Here is a 17,073-nt window from a genome sequence, read left to right on the forward strand (position 1 = left end):
ATTTTTAGAACTTGTTATGTACTTTTATTTCCACTGTAAGTGTTGTGAGCTAATCCAGCAAATAAGAAGAGATTAAAAGAAACAAACAGCACATAATCTATCAGAATATGGAAAAATGAATAGAAGAAGAAATTCGTGAAGGAGACAAATTTGAAAATCCACATTCAAATGGAGTGATTCGTGGTCTAGTGGATAGAGTGCTTGCTTAGCAGCATGGAGATCCCGGTTCAAACCCTATCATTACCAAAAGTTTTTTTAACCAGATCACTCCAGTGTTATCGTTTATTATCGGTCCCGGCTGAAGTATGACAGTCGTAAGGCCCATTGACGGCTCGAATTATAAATTCAGAAGAGGTGGGACCTACCCGCAAGGGACTCCCCACCAACAAAAGCCATACGAATTCACTTTTTTAATGGATAAGACTTTCTAACTCTCTAGTTCTAGATATTAAGTTGCATCCTGAGCCTCTGGTAAGAAATAGAATAGATTAAAGCTTGGACCAGAGATGAACGAAATATCTTTAGAAGTACTTCTCTCTGTTTGTACCTTCTATTTTAGGTGTACTCCAAGCCACCAGGTGAACGATCCAGATAACCACACAAAAACAAAAAAGGGCGTTTTCCATTACAGTCAGCCATTGCCTTCTTTATTTTGCAATTTCGTTTTGGAGCACTTTAGAATGGAGCACTGATGGCTTAATCTCGAGTTTCGTGTCTCTCGCATCTGCTGGTAATGGAATCGCGGCTTTACAACTAAACATCCAATTCCATTATCGTGCTATACTGTTCTTAACAGTGCCCTAATTCTGCTCACATGTGATTCAGTTGCTATCTACAGTATTCCACTGGCACCAAATGCAGGTAATAGTCCTAATTCAAATATTCAGTTCGTGGGCTATTGAAAGATTTTCTGGTTTTATTATTATTATTATTATTATTATTATTATTATTATTATTATTATTATTATTATTATTGTTCTCTTTTTCACGCAGTTGCGGATAGCTTATGCAAAGAGGGGCAAAATTTATGCAACCTCTTGGCATTATTTTCTATCATTGATAAAGTTTTTTACCAAGTATGTTGGAGCGTTTGGCGTATTATGCGAGCTGTATCAAGCAGAACAGACTTCTGCATTTTCCCTACCAGAGTTTCTGAGACATCAATAACCTTACAGCTCTCCACTCTTGAATTAAGAATCAGACCATTCACAGATATTACGATTGGGATTATTCTAACATTCTTGAGCCCATACGTATCTTTAAGCTCAAATGCTAGCTCTTGATGCTTCCTCAATTTCTCACCTCTTGTTCTTTGACAATTTTCATCTGCTGGTATTGCTACATCAATTATCAAGGCTTCTTTTTGATTCATGTTCAACATTAGGATATCAGGCTTGTTATGAATGACTTGCCTGTCAGTGATCATTTGAACATCCCAATAGATCTTAATCTGGTTTCTCTCAATAAATTCAGGAGGAGAGTAAGAATAGTATGGGGGCATTTCTTCAAACAAGTCAAATTCCTGCTGCAATTTCAGGTGCACTATTTTTGCAACATTATTATGTCGCCTCAAATACTCTTTTGGTGCCAATATTGAGCAGCCTATTATTATTATTATTATTATTATTATTATTATTATTATTAGCCGTCAAGCTCCCAGATGGAAGACGCTGAGCAAAATTTGGTTCATTTTTTGTTTTTCTTGTTCTTTTTATCAATCCACCAGTTTTTCATTTTCAGTGAGAACTCCGCTTTCCTTGCTTCACTCCATTTTGTTCCCACTCTTGGCACAGTCATCTCTGGTTTAACTTCCCATTTTTCAACCTTTTCTCTGAAACTGTTCCTGTTGTATATTTCATCATTGTTAATGTTAGCAAGTATTAAGTCCTTCTTGACGTTTTTCATCCATGCACCTCCATTACTAAGGGTTGCTACATATGTTACTATTCTTTTTGTAAGTCTGTGATCTGGAAGCCTCATTATGGACCATAAAATTTAAGGCGCCTTTTCCTGATGTCTGCTTCTATGTTAGAGTATTCTTCAACTTTGGCTGTTTTCTGTAGTCTATAACCATCTTCGGTCTTTCTTGGTCCAAGTATTTTTCTAATTATCTTCCTTTCTTCTTTTTTCAAATTTTCAGTATCTGTTTTTCTGCTAAGTGTTAGGGTCTCGCTGGCATACAACATTGTTGGCTTGATTACTGCGTTATAATGTTGATTTTGGTATTGATAGACATACATCTCTTATTATAAATATATTGCACTAGCCCTAGGCCTTTACGAGCTTTCTGTATCCTTCATTTTGTGCATGTTTTTCTGATATAATTTCCCCAAGATATTTAAAGTATGGTACCTTCTTAATTGTTCCATATTTTGTTTGTAATTTAGTAACTTCTATATTTGATGTTGTGAAAACAGTTTTTTCAAATGATATTTGTAAGCCTACTTGTTCAGCACATTCTTTTAAAATTTCTATTTGTTTTATTGCACTTTCCATGAATCTGACATTATAGCAAGGTCGTCTGCAAAAGCTAAGTATGGAATTTGAAGATTATTTTTCTTGGTTCCCAGCGAGATTGGCTTCCAGTGGTTCACCTCCTTCAGTTTCTTTTCCCATTCTTCCATTACTCTATCAAGAACTATGTTGAAGAGCAGTGGTGATAATCCATCACCTTGCCTAACACCAGTCTTTATCTCAAAAGGCTTCGAAAGTTCTCCCATAAATTTTATTTTTGATGTTGTGTTTGTCAATGTTTGTTCTATGATTTTTCGAGTTTTCTGATCCAGGCCTTTCTCTTCAAGAATTTTAAATAGTGTTGGTCTGTGGATTGAATCGTAGGCTTTCTTAAAATCAACAAATACGTATATTGTGGCTTTACTTCGTAATTTTCTTATCTGTGATATTATTTCAATTATTTATTTATTATATTATTATTATTATTATTATATTATTATTATTTTCACAAGGAAGCATTGAATGGAATAGAATAACTAAGAATACTCCTTGTACTATTAAGTGTGCATTCAACTCATCTATAATATAATAAAGGTAAGAACTAGTTTTAACACGTACAGGATAGGATATTCAAGAATAACTACAAAGAAAGAAGTTCCTAAAAAAACTCAGGAATAACGCATCATCACGTCTGAACTACTGGACTGATTAACTTGAAATTTTGCATATAGATTGTCAATTCACCGAGGATGGTTATAGGCCTATTTCAAATTCTTCAAGTTTTCAGTTTGACAAGTTTTTCATTGGATCATTGCAGAGCACGGGTTACCTGCTAGGTATTGATAAAAATTGTGATTTGTTTGATGTCTTCTGGAAAACTTGCTTGATAAAATTCATCCTCCTCATTGACTGATTGATTTTTCGAGTACACATTGCATTCTAGTAAAATCATTCCAGACCCAAGGCACTTATCACGCTATTACGAATTAATTTTTCGTTTTGAACTATTTTTCAGGACACTACAGTCAAGTCAAAAATAAATACAGTCAAATCAAATACCACAAAAAGAGTCAAGTGAAAAATAGTTAAAAAACGAATTATTCACTAGCAGCTCGTCATGGAATGTGAAATAGATTATAATAATAATTTTCCCTTTTTGTGTAGTTGAGAATTTGATATTTTGGTAGTTATTCATATTAAATAAAACGACTACGAAATTATCAACCGCTTTGATATTTGCCGAAGAAACGCTTTGATATTTGAAATAAAAATTATATATTAAATAAAAAACCTTAGAAATTGTCAAAAGCCACAGATTTTATTGATAGTTAGAGAGACCCGTTTCGGTTGTATCAGAGATTATCAGTTTATCAGAGATTGACAATGGTGTAACAACCGAAACCTGTCTTTCTAACTATCAATAAAATCTGTGGTTTTTGACAAATTCTTATTTTTTTATTTAATATATAGTTTTATTTTAAATATCAAAGCATTTCTTCATTCAACATCTCAAAGGACTGAACAAATGTCAATCCCACATATCCACTCCTCAATTTCATTCCTGAGCTTTCTGCTACCGCTCATATTTTCTATGAATTTAGTCGGGATTAAATTTATCAGCCTCTGAGAGACGTAAGAAAATTGTCTTCTACTCACATTTAAGTCCATTCTATTTTGCTGAAATATGTCTCTAGTAGGACGTAAGTTCAAGTTGGAACCGCTTACACGCTTATTAAATTTATGTTTATTGTTTTTTATGTAAAATATTAGGTTTTTATGTAGAGCTGTCGAACGGTTAACACTTTAAAATCATTGAATAGATCACAGGTGGGATAACGTCTGGCTGTGGGATCTACGCCTAGCATAGTTTTAATTATATATTTTTGAATTATGAATAGCTTTTTGAAATGTGTATCCAAAGCCCCACCCCGTATACCATATTGTATAAACCGATTGTGCATATTGGAATTGAAGCTGAATTTGTCTCAATACGAAAGCACGTATAAATGCTGGATAACTCATTTCATTTCTTCTTAGGGAATAATTAAAAAAGGTATATTCTGAATAATCGTGAAGAAATACTCAGTATCGGAAACTTATAACGAACATCAACTCACCTGGCTAAAGCATTGGACCCCAAACGTTTCCCGGACCTGTGAACAGAAGATTGAATTGAAATGGAGTTTTATAATATTTGCAATTAAAAAATGAATCAAAGAGAAGAAACATATATTTATGGATAACAAACCAAAATCAAATATGAGAGAAGAAACAGATATTTATGGATAACAAACCAAAATACATCTATACAGAAAACGACAATAGATAAGATATCAAATAAGCTGTAAGAAACATAACTCTAAGAAAGTGGATAATTGGATAAAAACAAATGATCTTATTGTATGGTGATCTGAGTTTGTCAGGTACCTATTTCTTGTCTACCGATTTTTTAAGAGTTGTGGAGGATTTCCGTTGTGTTTCTGTATTGAACTTACTTAATTTTCAAAACTCAATATTTCATTTTGTAGTTTGTGTATTTCTGTCTGTCTGAAGTGTTCTCATAACTATGTCTTTCTAACTATTCTATTTGTAGGAATACTTAATAATGTAGAAAAATATAAGTAATATATATATAATATAAGTGAATATATAAATGTTGAAATATATTTCACATAAGAAAAATAATCAAAATAGTTTATGCATTGTTTTTGCTTAGAATAGTTCGCCTTCTTGCTGCTTTGTTGTGATAAGAATTTATATAGACTCCTTCCTGCGCTCAGGTTTTTACCTTTGCAGGGAGATATTTCTCCATAGACTAATGTAATATTTCTGTTTCTGTGAATGTATTTTTTTGAGGAAATAAATTTGATTTGAAATTTGAATTTGAAATAATTTACTTCGATAACGAATAATAAATAATAAAGGTGATGGTTTCTTGATCCATTCCGAGCTGCTTTGTATTAACACACTTTTTTACTTCAGTCAGTAAGTAAAAGTTTTTAATTATTCACTTAATAATTGACTGCATGTCGTGTTTAAATACATAAAAAGTGAATAATAATAAATGTAATTATAAATAATAATAACAACTGATTTACAAATAATAACTTCGACTGTGACTTATTATAATTATAATAGATAATAAATATACTTATAAAGATTTATTATAATTTACATTTGTCTTATGTATCTTGTATCTTGGAAAAATAAATATCTATTTCAAAACTGTCTGCTAACCACAGGTTGATTAAAGAGTGAAACCTACATAGAGAGAGCATTATATGAATAATAAGAATCTGACAATGATATTGATGATCATTTACAGTTGGCAATACAGTCGCAATCCAAGTAACTAATAATTGATAGCATCAATGAGAATAAAAACTTGACGATTTTAGAAGAGAAAACATAATCATGAAGAATCAAAGAACAAATCATTAAGTGTAAACATAACCTATTTTTGGACAATATCTATCAAAATTTTGGAAAGGGACAGTTTTGGGCTTTAAGCCGGTTGTTACTTTCCCAATCATTCATAGTTGAGAATTATATTGTATATATCGATGTATAAATAAATAATTTAGTAGGGACATAAATAGGAAGGCCACATTCAACTTTAGGGAGCACTTCTTTCATTCATCAGTACTGAATAAGTACTGGAAAAATGAAAAGTCTATTGGAACAGAACAAAAAAGCGTCACGGACATAATATCATATTACAATATCGGGGGCCGAGTTTCGCTCTGGAGTACAAAAGCATAAAAAATGTATTACGAAAGAAGAAATTATAATAACATTCATACAGAAATGTTCTATCTAATCACAGTAAATTGAGATTAATTTCCAGGGGAATGCAAAAATTTCCCTCACAAAGGACCAGTTGCACAAAAGCTGGTTAAATTTTAATCCTGATTAAACGTGAACCAAATCCTGTACACGTGAACCAAATCAGAGAAGACCATTTCAAAAAGATGGATCTACTAGAATTAATCAGGATTGAAAATAACCCGGCTTTTTTGCAACCGGCACTAAGTACATGACTGAATGATTACAAAAGTTCAACAGCTGAGTCATAATTTTGACGCAGTCCCACACACATGAACTCGCTCACTCACTTCCATCACCAACAGACGACGAAATAATATTATTATCAGCTGTTTTCTCAAGGATGAATAATAATTATCCTTTCAATGTCCTTCAGCGAGTTTTCCCAGGGATGATACCTAGTGCAATCAAATCTTTATATTATAAACCTACTATGTTCTGAATTTCGTGAGAATCGTTAGAGCCGTTTTCGAGATCCGGTGAAATACAAAACATATAAACATTTAAACATCTAAACAGAAGTTGCTCGTTTAATAGTATAGAATTTTGATTTATTAATGAATCAAAAACAAGAATCATATTGCAACCAAAGACCGTATAATCTGGAATTAGGAGAGAGACAGTTTTGGTTTAACTCTGTTGTTTCTCACCCAATCATTATATTGATTTTTGCATTATGTAAATAAACAATGTTCAGTCCAATAAATCCATTCAGAGAAATTACACTACAGTACGAGTGATTATATTGTTTCCTTAAGCCGTGTTTTCGTAACGGGCAGACGACAGAATTCACTTTCAATTAACATTGGTTCTTATGGGAGTGTTCACCCATCGACAGAAAGTTGAGCAGAAAAAAAGAACTGTTCAAATCAGAAACGAACTGTCGTTCATTTTGCCGTTCTTTTTAAGGCCTATCAACACAATGCTATTTTGCTTCGACCGATCACTGCTCGTGAACCGTTTTGTCGAAAAAGAACTAATTTCGGGATTCTGTCGACGGGAACAGACAGCTTCGAATTCTTTTTCTGCTCTGATCACGTGACACCGGCAGAATAATTCTTTCTCTGGATCAGACGCCATGTTCTTTTTAACCTCAATCTTTGATTGTTGGTTGGTTTGTTTTGATATTATTTTGCTGTCGGTTGTCAGATTTCGGATTGCTACTATTATACTGTGAAATTAATTTGCAGTAGAAAATTGAGGTTTAAAATATTTCCATTGATTTCTTTATTCTTATAATTTTTACAAGAGCAATTGAAAATGGATTTACAACAGAAAGGCGTAAAATTCATTATAAAATTGATGTGACAGTTCAAAGTTTTGTACTTTCCAGACCTGCACAACGAATTACCTATTTGAAAAATAGAATATGGTTAAAAATTGCTGATATGATAGAGGATTCAAGTAAGTAGACTTAAAATTCTCATAATAAAGTAGGCTAGATCTACCGTACACAATTTAATATAGTTTTTATAAGTAGACTCCCAGCATGTTTACAATTTTTATTCAGGTAGCCTAAGCCTACTGTAGTAGGCCTTTAATAACCTAGTCTCTAGGTCTAAATTGCTATCTTTTTCATTTTTCAAGAAGTTAGAAGTTGACAAAAGTTTATTTATTTAAAGTATAATTTCTAGTATTTAATAATAATGTAATTGTAAAGCCTAGACTAGGCTGTTTGTTTATGGTAGAGAATTATCACAAGAAAGAGATAAATCTAATCAATTATTTAAACTCATTCAAGCTTGATTGATTAGATTAACATTAAATGATCAGATTCAAAACATTATTCAACCAAGATAACATTTTGCATTTCATTATAAGATAAGATAGCATTTCATGCTAACAATCTTTTAATCTTTCATTGAGTTGGCCTAATCACAAAATACATTTTTTATAATGCAGCTAGTAGTTTACACAAACCGATTTATTGAAAATAACATCATTATTTGACTTTGAAGTATTTCATTACATTCTTAGTCCTAAACTTCCATTATCCTTGCTGTACCTCAAAATATTGTAAACCCATAGTTTATCAATACAATAACAAAACTAACCTGACTATTAGAACATTTACTTTGTCTTTGGTACCTATCTATAAATTAATCTTCTTTTAATTAATTTAAATTCACTTGGAAACAAAATTACATAGATTGTTAACCTATAGAAATAACTTGATCAGAGTCAGTGTAATTGAATATTGAAAGAAGATAAAATAGGTACTATTTTTCTGGTTGACCATTGCTACCAAACTCATTTAAAACTAAAATAGTAATGTATTTGAAACACTTATTCATGCTCTATAGATCGATATATTGCGTGAGGCCAGGTAAATCAATGTAAATAGTATAAATTAAAACACGAGACACACAACATAGATCGATAATAAAGACACTGGAAAACTTACATTATAATCGGAAATATTCAAGGAACTGTGTCCCTTTTCTCGACCGAACAGAGAGTGTAATGTAAGTTATTTAGTGTTTTTAATCTAAGCTATCCATGTCGTGTGTCTCTTGTTTTAATTTATATTATAAAACTTTAAAGTGTTTTCTGTTATGTGCTACGAATGTAAGTAGGCTATATACTTATAGTTTGTATAGTCTATCTAATGTAAATAGTTTTTCGAGGCCCAGTTCACTTCTAATTTATTCAAAGTCCAAACTAAGTATTATCATTGATGATTAACTTCACTTTATCTCCAAAATGGATATATGTTGAAAGATTAAATATGTTTCTTTTTTCAGGTACTATTTACAAACAAAATATTGAAGAGAATGTGCTCAAAAGGAAATGCATATGAATTCTTTTTTGTTGACCAGGATGGAAAAATTCTTTGGAACCCATGGTTAGAATAAGTTAGTTAGGTAAGATAAAATTACACCCATTTTTCAAACTTCATATAGGCGATGTCATTTTATACAGTTTCCCATTTGTTTCAAAAAGTTTATCCACTTCGATGTTTTATTATCGACTTGATGTTAGATATTCAAATAGTAAGACATAACTATGGTATGTGACTAAAATAATTGAATTACTGACTGAATTTTGAAAGCATTAATAGCTTACAGTATACAATATTTCGAAATAACGTGAAACCACATGAGATGAAGATGGACAGTTGAGAAGAATGTTTAAAAAATAATGTATTCACTGTTTCAGGGAATAGAGCTGTTCATAAAATTTGGGATTCCTTTCATAAAGAAATAATTTATGTAACAGAATCTAATAATGTGATAACATTAAATCAATAATTTGATGTTAAAATGTTATCACATTATTAGATTTTGTTTCATAAATTTCTTTATGGAAGGAATCCCAAATATTATGAACAGCTCTATTCTCTGAATAGATAAGTGAATACATTGTTCTTAAAACAATCTTCTCAAATGTCCATCTTGATCTTGAGTGAATGATGAACTTTATGAATGACCATACATTAGAACTATGAATAGATGACTTCAAAAATTCACTCAGCAAGTGCTGGTAGAAAACACTGAATAATAGCTTTAATGACAGTGATTCCACCTTTTAAAATTTATGATTGAATTTATTAAATGCCTGCATTATTTTGAGAGATTCATGTATTTACAGTTTGGTATTTATTTTCAAATCACTTAGTTCTACTTATAATGATGTAGATAATCATCATTTCAGATTAAGCAATTAATTTATTGATTATTCCCATTTGTTTCATTAAACTTGTTTCTCTGAATGTAGAACTAATAATTACTTTATGCAGTACATTTTGGAAGAGTTTAGTAAACCAAACGGTCGAAAAGTAGGCCTACTGACCACAGAAATAAATGAATTGTTCATGGTATCCAAAAATATGCTGTTCACCAACAAGTTCTTTTGACCTTGGAGTAGGCCTACCCTAAAATATTCAAAATAAGCATGACCAGTTTCTAATTATGTCATTGTCAAGAGAGTCCTTATTGAAAATGTCGAAACTAATCATGTTTCATTTTGGAATATCACTAGGGTACTAGTTACCTTCAAAATTATTGATAGATATTTATCCATTTTAAAATAGGCTATGTGTTTTTTAAAGTACCATAACAGAACCTGTTTATTATAGCAAGATATAGTTATCTCATCAATAATTATTAGAATTAGTTCGCCTGTTTGAATACACTTTGTACATGTCATATGTGTTACAGTAATCTATAATAATAATTTTTAAGATTCGTATAGCTTTTACTGGTGAGGAGTCCCTAATTGAACCTTGCCTGAAAAGGCATATTGATTTAGGCAGGCAATGGGCCTCACTATTCTTATTTAAGTATATCAGCCGGGACCGTACCTATCCAATGATCAAAAAGGGGACTGCTAAAATAAGATTGCCTAAAAAACGTTTATAATATTTATTTCTCTTGGTGTAATATAACCCGTAGATTCCAAAAATGCCAAAAGTAAAGCAGTCATTTATGAATTTGATTTTTTTTTCGATAGAGCTTCAATAGGCCTTTGAAGTTGAATACGGTACTCATAGTAGGTAGGCCTACCTATACACGATGTGATTCAAAGAACATGCATTGACTCTGAAGGCAATTGATTCTAGTTAATAAAATAATTATAATAATAATATATATTTTAATAATGGAATGCTTCTAGTTAATAAAATAATATCTTATTAATAATGAAATACAATCAGTTACTTCAAATAATTCACCCTTACAAATTTCAAGCATAGGAAATGAAAAGTTAACTCTTTGATTGACATGCCTATAAAGCATAAAATTTAGCATAATTGAAGTAACTAATAATTGTGGAAAAGTTATCTGAGTTATAAAAAGCAATTTATTCACTTTATTGAATTAAATATCCAATAATCATTTTAGAATTACCTTTTGGACAACCCAAAAAGTTCATTACCCATAACACATAAAGCAAAATTCATGTCAAAGAACTAGTTCTTTGAATGTTACTGTTTCTGCCCGCCTGGGTGCGCTGCAATCGATTCTGCTTCTGCCCGTTACGAAAACACAGCTTTAGGCTAGCTAAACACACATCGATTTCTGTTCGTACGATATGTTGCCGTCCTTATAAATTCTATTAGATTAAACAGCTGATTTCAAACAGATGATGTTTGTCAAGTTCCATTCAGGGCCGTTTGCACAGTGTAAGTTTAAGATAGAGCTTAAACCAAATCTGGATTTTTTTTTGGTTTGAACTAAAATGCCGTTTGCACAGTATCAGTTTAAACTCTGTATTGAGTTTAAACTCTGGGAAAGTTTGAACCTCCAAAGCAGGAGGTTTAAACCAAATAATTTTGATTATCTTGACATCTGTAAAGATTTGATAGGGAAACAGCTGATAGTAAATTATTTTTCGACGGTTGTTTTTAATGCTTCTGTAGACAATAATTATTATTAATTTAGGTTATAGTGAATCATTATTTGAATGTAAAAATAATTGTAATAGAGGAATTGATAGAAGTTTTTAATGCAATAATTGTTAAAGATGACTGCCAAGAAATTTTGGACAAAGAGAGAAAAATTGGACAAAAAACAAATAATTTAAATTTCTGGGATGGAGAATTTTTTAACGGCTTTGCTTGAGTACAGCAACTGTCAATTTAGTATTTTGATTGAATAAACCACTTGATAGAAATTAAGACAATTTTTAGCAGTGGTCTTCGATTAGAAAACATGTTTTTAATAACACATAACTGAGATATATTGCTTTCGAGAGATTTCTAATAAACGAGGAAGACCGTAGAAGATTCAAGCGTAACAAAATAACTTTTTTATCTTACATTCTAAAATATATTTTCTGGTGCAACTAAACATAAGTTTTTTAAGAATTTCTTGATCGCTTTTCACTTTTATAACCGTACAGCTTACAGCTCTGTGGATTTTGAACAAGAACAAGAAAATACTAAAATAGTAGCTACATAACCTCAATTTACTGATGGTTTGTAAACAAATAACAAATCTAGTGTAAAAATCAGACTTCCTGATATTATAATCGATTACATTATATTACCAACTTAACGCTAAACTAGTTTAACTTAAACTGGATTAGTAAATGCACTGAGAAAACCGATTCAAGTTGAAACTTTCAGATTAGCTCAAACTCGATTAACTTAATCGAGTTTAGCAATGTATACTCTGCAAACGGCCCTTAATCTGATAGAATTCATAAGGACGGCAAAATAACGTACGAACAAAAATAGATGTGTGTCTCCAGGCTTTATTGGTATCATTGGATCGCACAGTCTAAATTCGGGAGAGAAACCGTTTTCGAAAAATTCTGTTCTCTCCCAAGTAAACACAAGTTAAGAGGCACTCTGTATAACTGTATTTTGTCCCTATGTAAATAAAATGATGTTCAATTCAATGAATCCATTCCATGTCCGAGTAGTATGTTGTTTGTATGTTAACCATTACTGTGCAAGTGTGAACCATTTCAACACTGAACTCCCATACTAAACTCTTCAGCACTCACCTACTAAAAATTCCACACGACCTCCTAACCAGTAAGTAGAAAATGAAGACAGCAACGGTGAGACAAAGCAGGATGTAGAGGAAGAATTTCAAGTAAAACACAGACAAGACAGGACATCACACATGGCCGCCTGCTATGAAGCGGAATCAGTGGGAAAGAAATTGAAGATAAACACAAGTTATGCGGCACTCTGTATAACTTTATATAGTTCTGCATGAAAAAAAATAAAAATCAAAGTAATTTTTTAAATTTCTATTCAAGAGTAGCCCCAGCGAAAAAGACAATTGTGTAAAGTTCTGTATAGAAAAATCAATGTGAATAAATTGGAAGTAAACACAAGCATAGAGAAACGATAGCATAAGTAGATATCCCATGGTATAGGGCGTTTATGTCGCAACTTTCACTGTCATCTCAAGCCGATAGTCCACGAATTTCTTTCCCAAAAAGGTGTGTCACGCTGGTAGTCTCTCATATTGTGCCGTTCATACACTCTTACCCGGTCAAAACAGTAAAAATCGACAATAATCGACAGTAATCGGCTTGAGATAACAGTAAAAGTTGCGACATAAACGCCCTATACCATGGGATATCTACTTATGCTATTGTTTCTCTATGGTATAACTCTATATAGTACTGTATGGAAATGAAAATAGAAATCAAGGTACTTTTTTATTTCTATTCAAGAGTAGCCCCAGCGAAAAAAGACGATTGTGTATAGTTCTGTATAGAAATCAGTGTGGAGAAATTGGAAGTGAACACAAGTTATGAGGCACTCTGTATTAATAGATCTATATACAGAGTGAGTTATATGTTGTATGGGAACCCTTCAATAAGTTGGAGATTGTTGTAGATATAATACTGTAACTTTCAGGATAAGTTATTGGTCAAATACTCTACCTTTTGACGTACAACTGAATTTCAACCCCTCATAAGGGGGTGACTTAGAGGTTGTAACTCGAATATTTTTAAATGTAAACACCCATTCTGTGGTATATCTAAATTATAAATTCAAAATTAATTGTTTGAAGTGTTTGGTGAGAAAATTGGACAAAATTTTATAAAATGAAGAAAACATAGCCGATTTTTTGGACTATTTTAATGAATCAAAATTTGGGGCTGAACAGTTTTGGGCTGTGCCTGTTGATCCCCCCCAAATTATTTTACAAAATAATTTTGTATCATTGAATCAATATCATTTTTAAGGCCTTTTTAAAACAAGAAGGATGGCATCGACAAAAATGATCTATGCGTATCTAAAATGGCGGCTGATTGAAGTTTTAGTTTTTGAAGAAATAATTGATAAATTTAAATCAGGCGCCATTTTGGATAAAAGTACCATAGACCATTTTTATTGATGTCATCTTTCTCGTTTTGAAAATACCTTTGAAATGATGTATCACACAATGGGAGTTTACATTAAAAATATTTGAGTTACATCCCCCTCATTTCCTTAAAAACTAAAACTTCAATCAGCCGCCATTTTGTACACAATTATCATAGAACATTTTTATTGATGCCATCCTTCTTGTTTTAAAAAGGCCTTTAAAATGATGTACCACACAATGGGTGTTTACATTTAAAATATTCAAGTTACAACCCCTAAGTCACCCCCTTATGAGGGGTTGAAATTCAGTTGTACGTCAAAAGGTAGAGTATTTGACCAATAACTTATCCTGAAAGTAACAGTATTATATCATAGAGAAACACAATAGCTCAAGTAGATATCCCATGGTATAGGGCGTTTATGTCGCAACTTTTACTGTTATCTCAAGCCGATAGTCCACGTATTTCTTTCCAAATAAATGTGTGACGCTGGTAGTCTCTCATATTGTGCCATTCATACACTCTCACCCGGTTAAAACAGTAAAAATTTACAATAATCGATAGTAATCGACTTGAGATAACAGTAAAAGTTGCAACTTAAACGCCCTATACCTTGGGATATCTACTTACGCTATTGTTGATTAGATATCCCAAGGTATAGGGAGTTTATGTAGCAACTTTTACTGTTATCTCAAGCCGATAGTCCACGTATTTCTTTCCAAAAAAATGTGTGACGCTGGTAGTCTCTCATATTGTGCCATTCATACACTCTCACCCGGTTAAAACAGTAAAAATCTACAACAATCGATAGTAATCGACTTGAGATAACAGTAAAAGTTGCGACATAAACGCCCTATACCATGGGATATCTACTTACGCTATTGTTTCTCTATGATTATATCTACAACAGTCTCCAATTTATTGAAGGGTTCCCAAACATATGACTCACTCTCTATAGTTCTGTATGGAAATCAGTGGGAAGAAATTGAAGATAAACACAAGTTATGCGGCACCCTGTATAGAAATCAGTGTGAAGAAACTGGAAGAAAACTGGTAAACACAAGTTATAAGGGACAGTATAGCTCTGTTTAGTGTGGCGCACTCGTGGGAAATAGAAGGAACTAACTCGAGTCCTTCTGGCCAATAACTGAGCGTAAGAAGGCAACTGCTGTTGAAACAGGGTGGCATTTCGATTGCAGTTTCCCACACCAACAAACCAAACACTAGACGAAAAAGGAACGTGGAAAGTGAGAGCGAGATAGAACTTGTGAGAGAGTATGGAGAAATAGGGGAAGAGTGATGTAATTCGTGAGAGTTTGGATTGGAGAGAAAGGGAAAAGGGAGAAATGAAGACTATTAAAGAGAGAATAAAGTGGGAGAAGGAACAGGTAGAGACAGGGGAATAGAGAGAAAACACAGGAAAAAAGGAACATGAAAAGCAAGAAAGAGAGAGAAATTGTGAGAGTATGGAGAAATTAGAAAGAGTGATATAACTTGTGAGAGTTTGGATTGGAGAGAAAGGGAAAGGGAAAAATGAAGACTATTGAAGAGAGAATAAAGTGGGAGAAGGAACAGGTAGAGACAGGGGAATAGAGAGAAAACACAGAGGAAAAAAGGAACATGAAAAGCTAAAAGGAGAGAGAACTTGTGAGAGTATGGAGAAATGAGTAAGAGTGATATAACTTGTGAGAGTTTGGATTGGAGAGAAAGGGAAAGGGAAAAATGAAGACTATTGAAGAGAGAATAAAGTGGGAGAAGGAACAGGTAGAGACAGGGGAATAGAGAGAAAACACAGAGGAAAAAAGGAACATGAAAAGCTAAAAGGAGAGAGAACTTGTGAGAGTATGGAGAAATGAGAAAGAGTGATATAACTTGTGAGAGTTTGGATTGAAGAAAAAGTGAAAAAGGGAGAAATGAAGACTATTTAAGAGAGGGATAGATAGATAGATAGATAGGCTGCCTTTATTTTAACCTGGAGGGCGAAGTTAGGGCGCAGCCGGCCCTCTCTCCCAATACATCTCCCTCCAATACAATTCTAATGTATCTACATCACAACATAAGGAAATAATATTTCGAATAGAATAATAAGTAATATGATAAAAAAAGTATAAATCAATATTTGAAAAAAAAAACAATTTCATTCAATTTAGTAGAATATTGAAACTTGAAACTATATAATAGGGAAAGTGAGAGAAGGGAAAAACTGAGAAAGTGAGAGAATAGGTGGAGACAGAGGAAGAAAGGTGAAACACAAGAAGAATAAAGGAACATGAAAAGCAAGAAAAGAGATAGAATTTGGGAGAGTTTGGATTGGAGAGAAAGGGAGAAATTAAGACTATTGAAGAGAAGGAGAGTGGGAGAAGGAACAGGTAGAGGCAGGGGAAGAAAGGTGAAACACAAGAGGAATAAAGGAACAAGAAAAGAGATAGAACTTGTGAGAGTATGAATTGGAGAGAAAGGGAGAAATGAAGACTGTTGAAGAGACGGAAAGTGAGAGAATAAACAGGTAGAGACAGGGGAAAAAAGGGAAAACACAAGAGAGATAAAGGAACATAGGAAGCAAGAAGGAGATAGAAGTTGTGAGAGCAAGAATTGGAGAGAAAGGGAGAGAAAGGAAGACTATTAAAGAGAAGGAAAGTGAAAGAAGGGAACAGGTGAAGACAAGAAAATAATTGAAAGGGATCAGGTAGTGATAGGGAAAGAAAAGGAAAGATTGAGAAAGCAATCAATGATGAGAAGGAAGAAGGTAAGAATGAGAAAGGAATTGGGGGAAACAGGAAGAGGGGAGGAAAGATGAAGAAGGAATCGTTGGGGTCACGACAGAGAAGGTAGAAATATAAAGGAGGTTACAGGAAAATATTAGGAAAATCCCTAACATTTAAATTTACTTCTCCAAAGTAGCAAGTAGGTGATTACAGGGAAAGATAAGGGAAGAGTGAGAGAGAAGATAGGTAAAAACAGAGGAAGAAAATGAAAGAGAGAGGAATAGATAGATGAAAACAGGGAAAAATATGCGAAGAG

The 17,073-nt window shown here is 32.7% G+C and overlaps 1 protein-coding gene across 4 annotated transcripts in view; it reads right to left on the reverse strand.

Annotated features, from left to right (window-relative positions):
* LOC111047403 (rab11 family-interacting protein 4-like) overlaps positions 1-17,073 on the reverse strand; it is a 297,989-nt gene that overhangs the window by 88,916 nt on the left and 192,000 nt on the right. For all 4 annotated transcript variants that reach the window (XM_039429081.1, XM_039429079.1, XM_039429082.1 and 1 more), the window contains one exon: positions 4,572-4,607. In XM_039429081.1, the coding sequence (XP_039285015.1) occupies positions 4,572-4,607 (36 nt within the window). The remainder of the gene's footprint in view (positions 1-4,571; positions 4,608-17,073) is intronic.

This window comes from Nilaparvata lugens, chromosome 5 (assembly GCF_014356525.2).
Source record: "Nilaparvata lugens isolate BPH chromosome 5, ASM1435652v1, whole genome shotgun sequence".
NCBI lineage: Eukaryota > Metazoa > Arthropoda > Insecta > Hemiptera > Delphacidae > Nilaparvata > Nilaparvata lugens.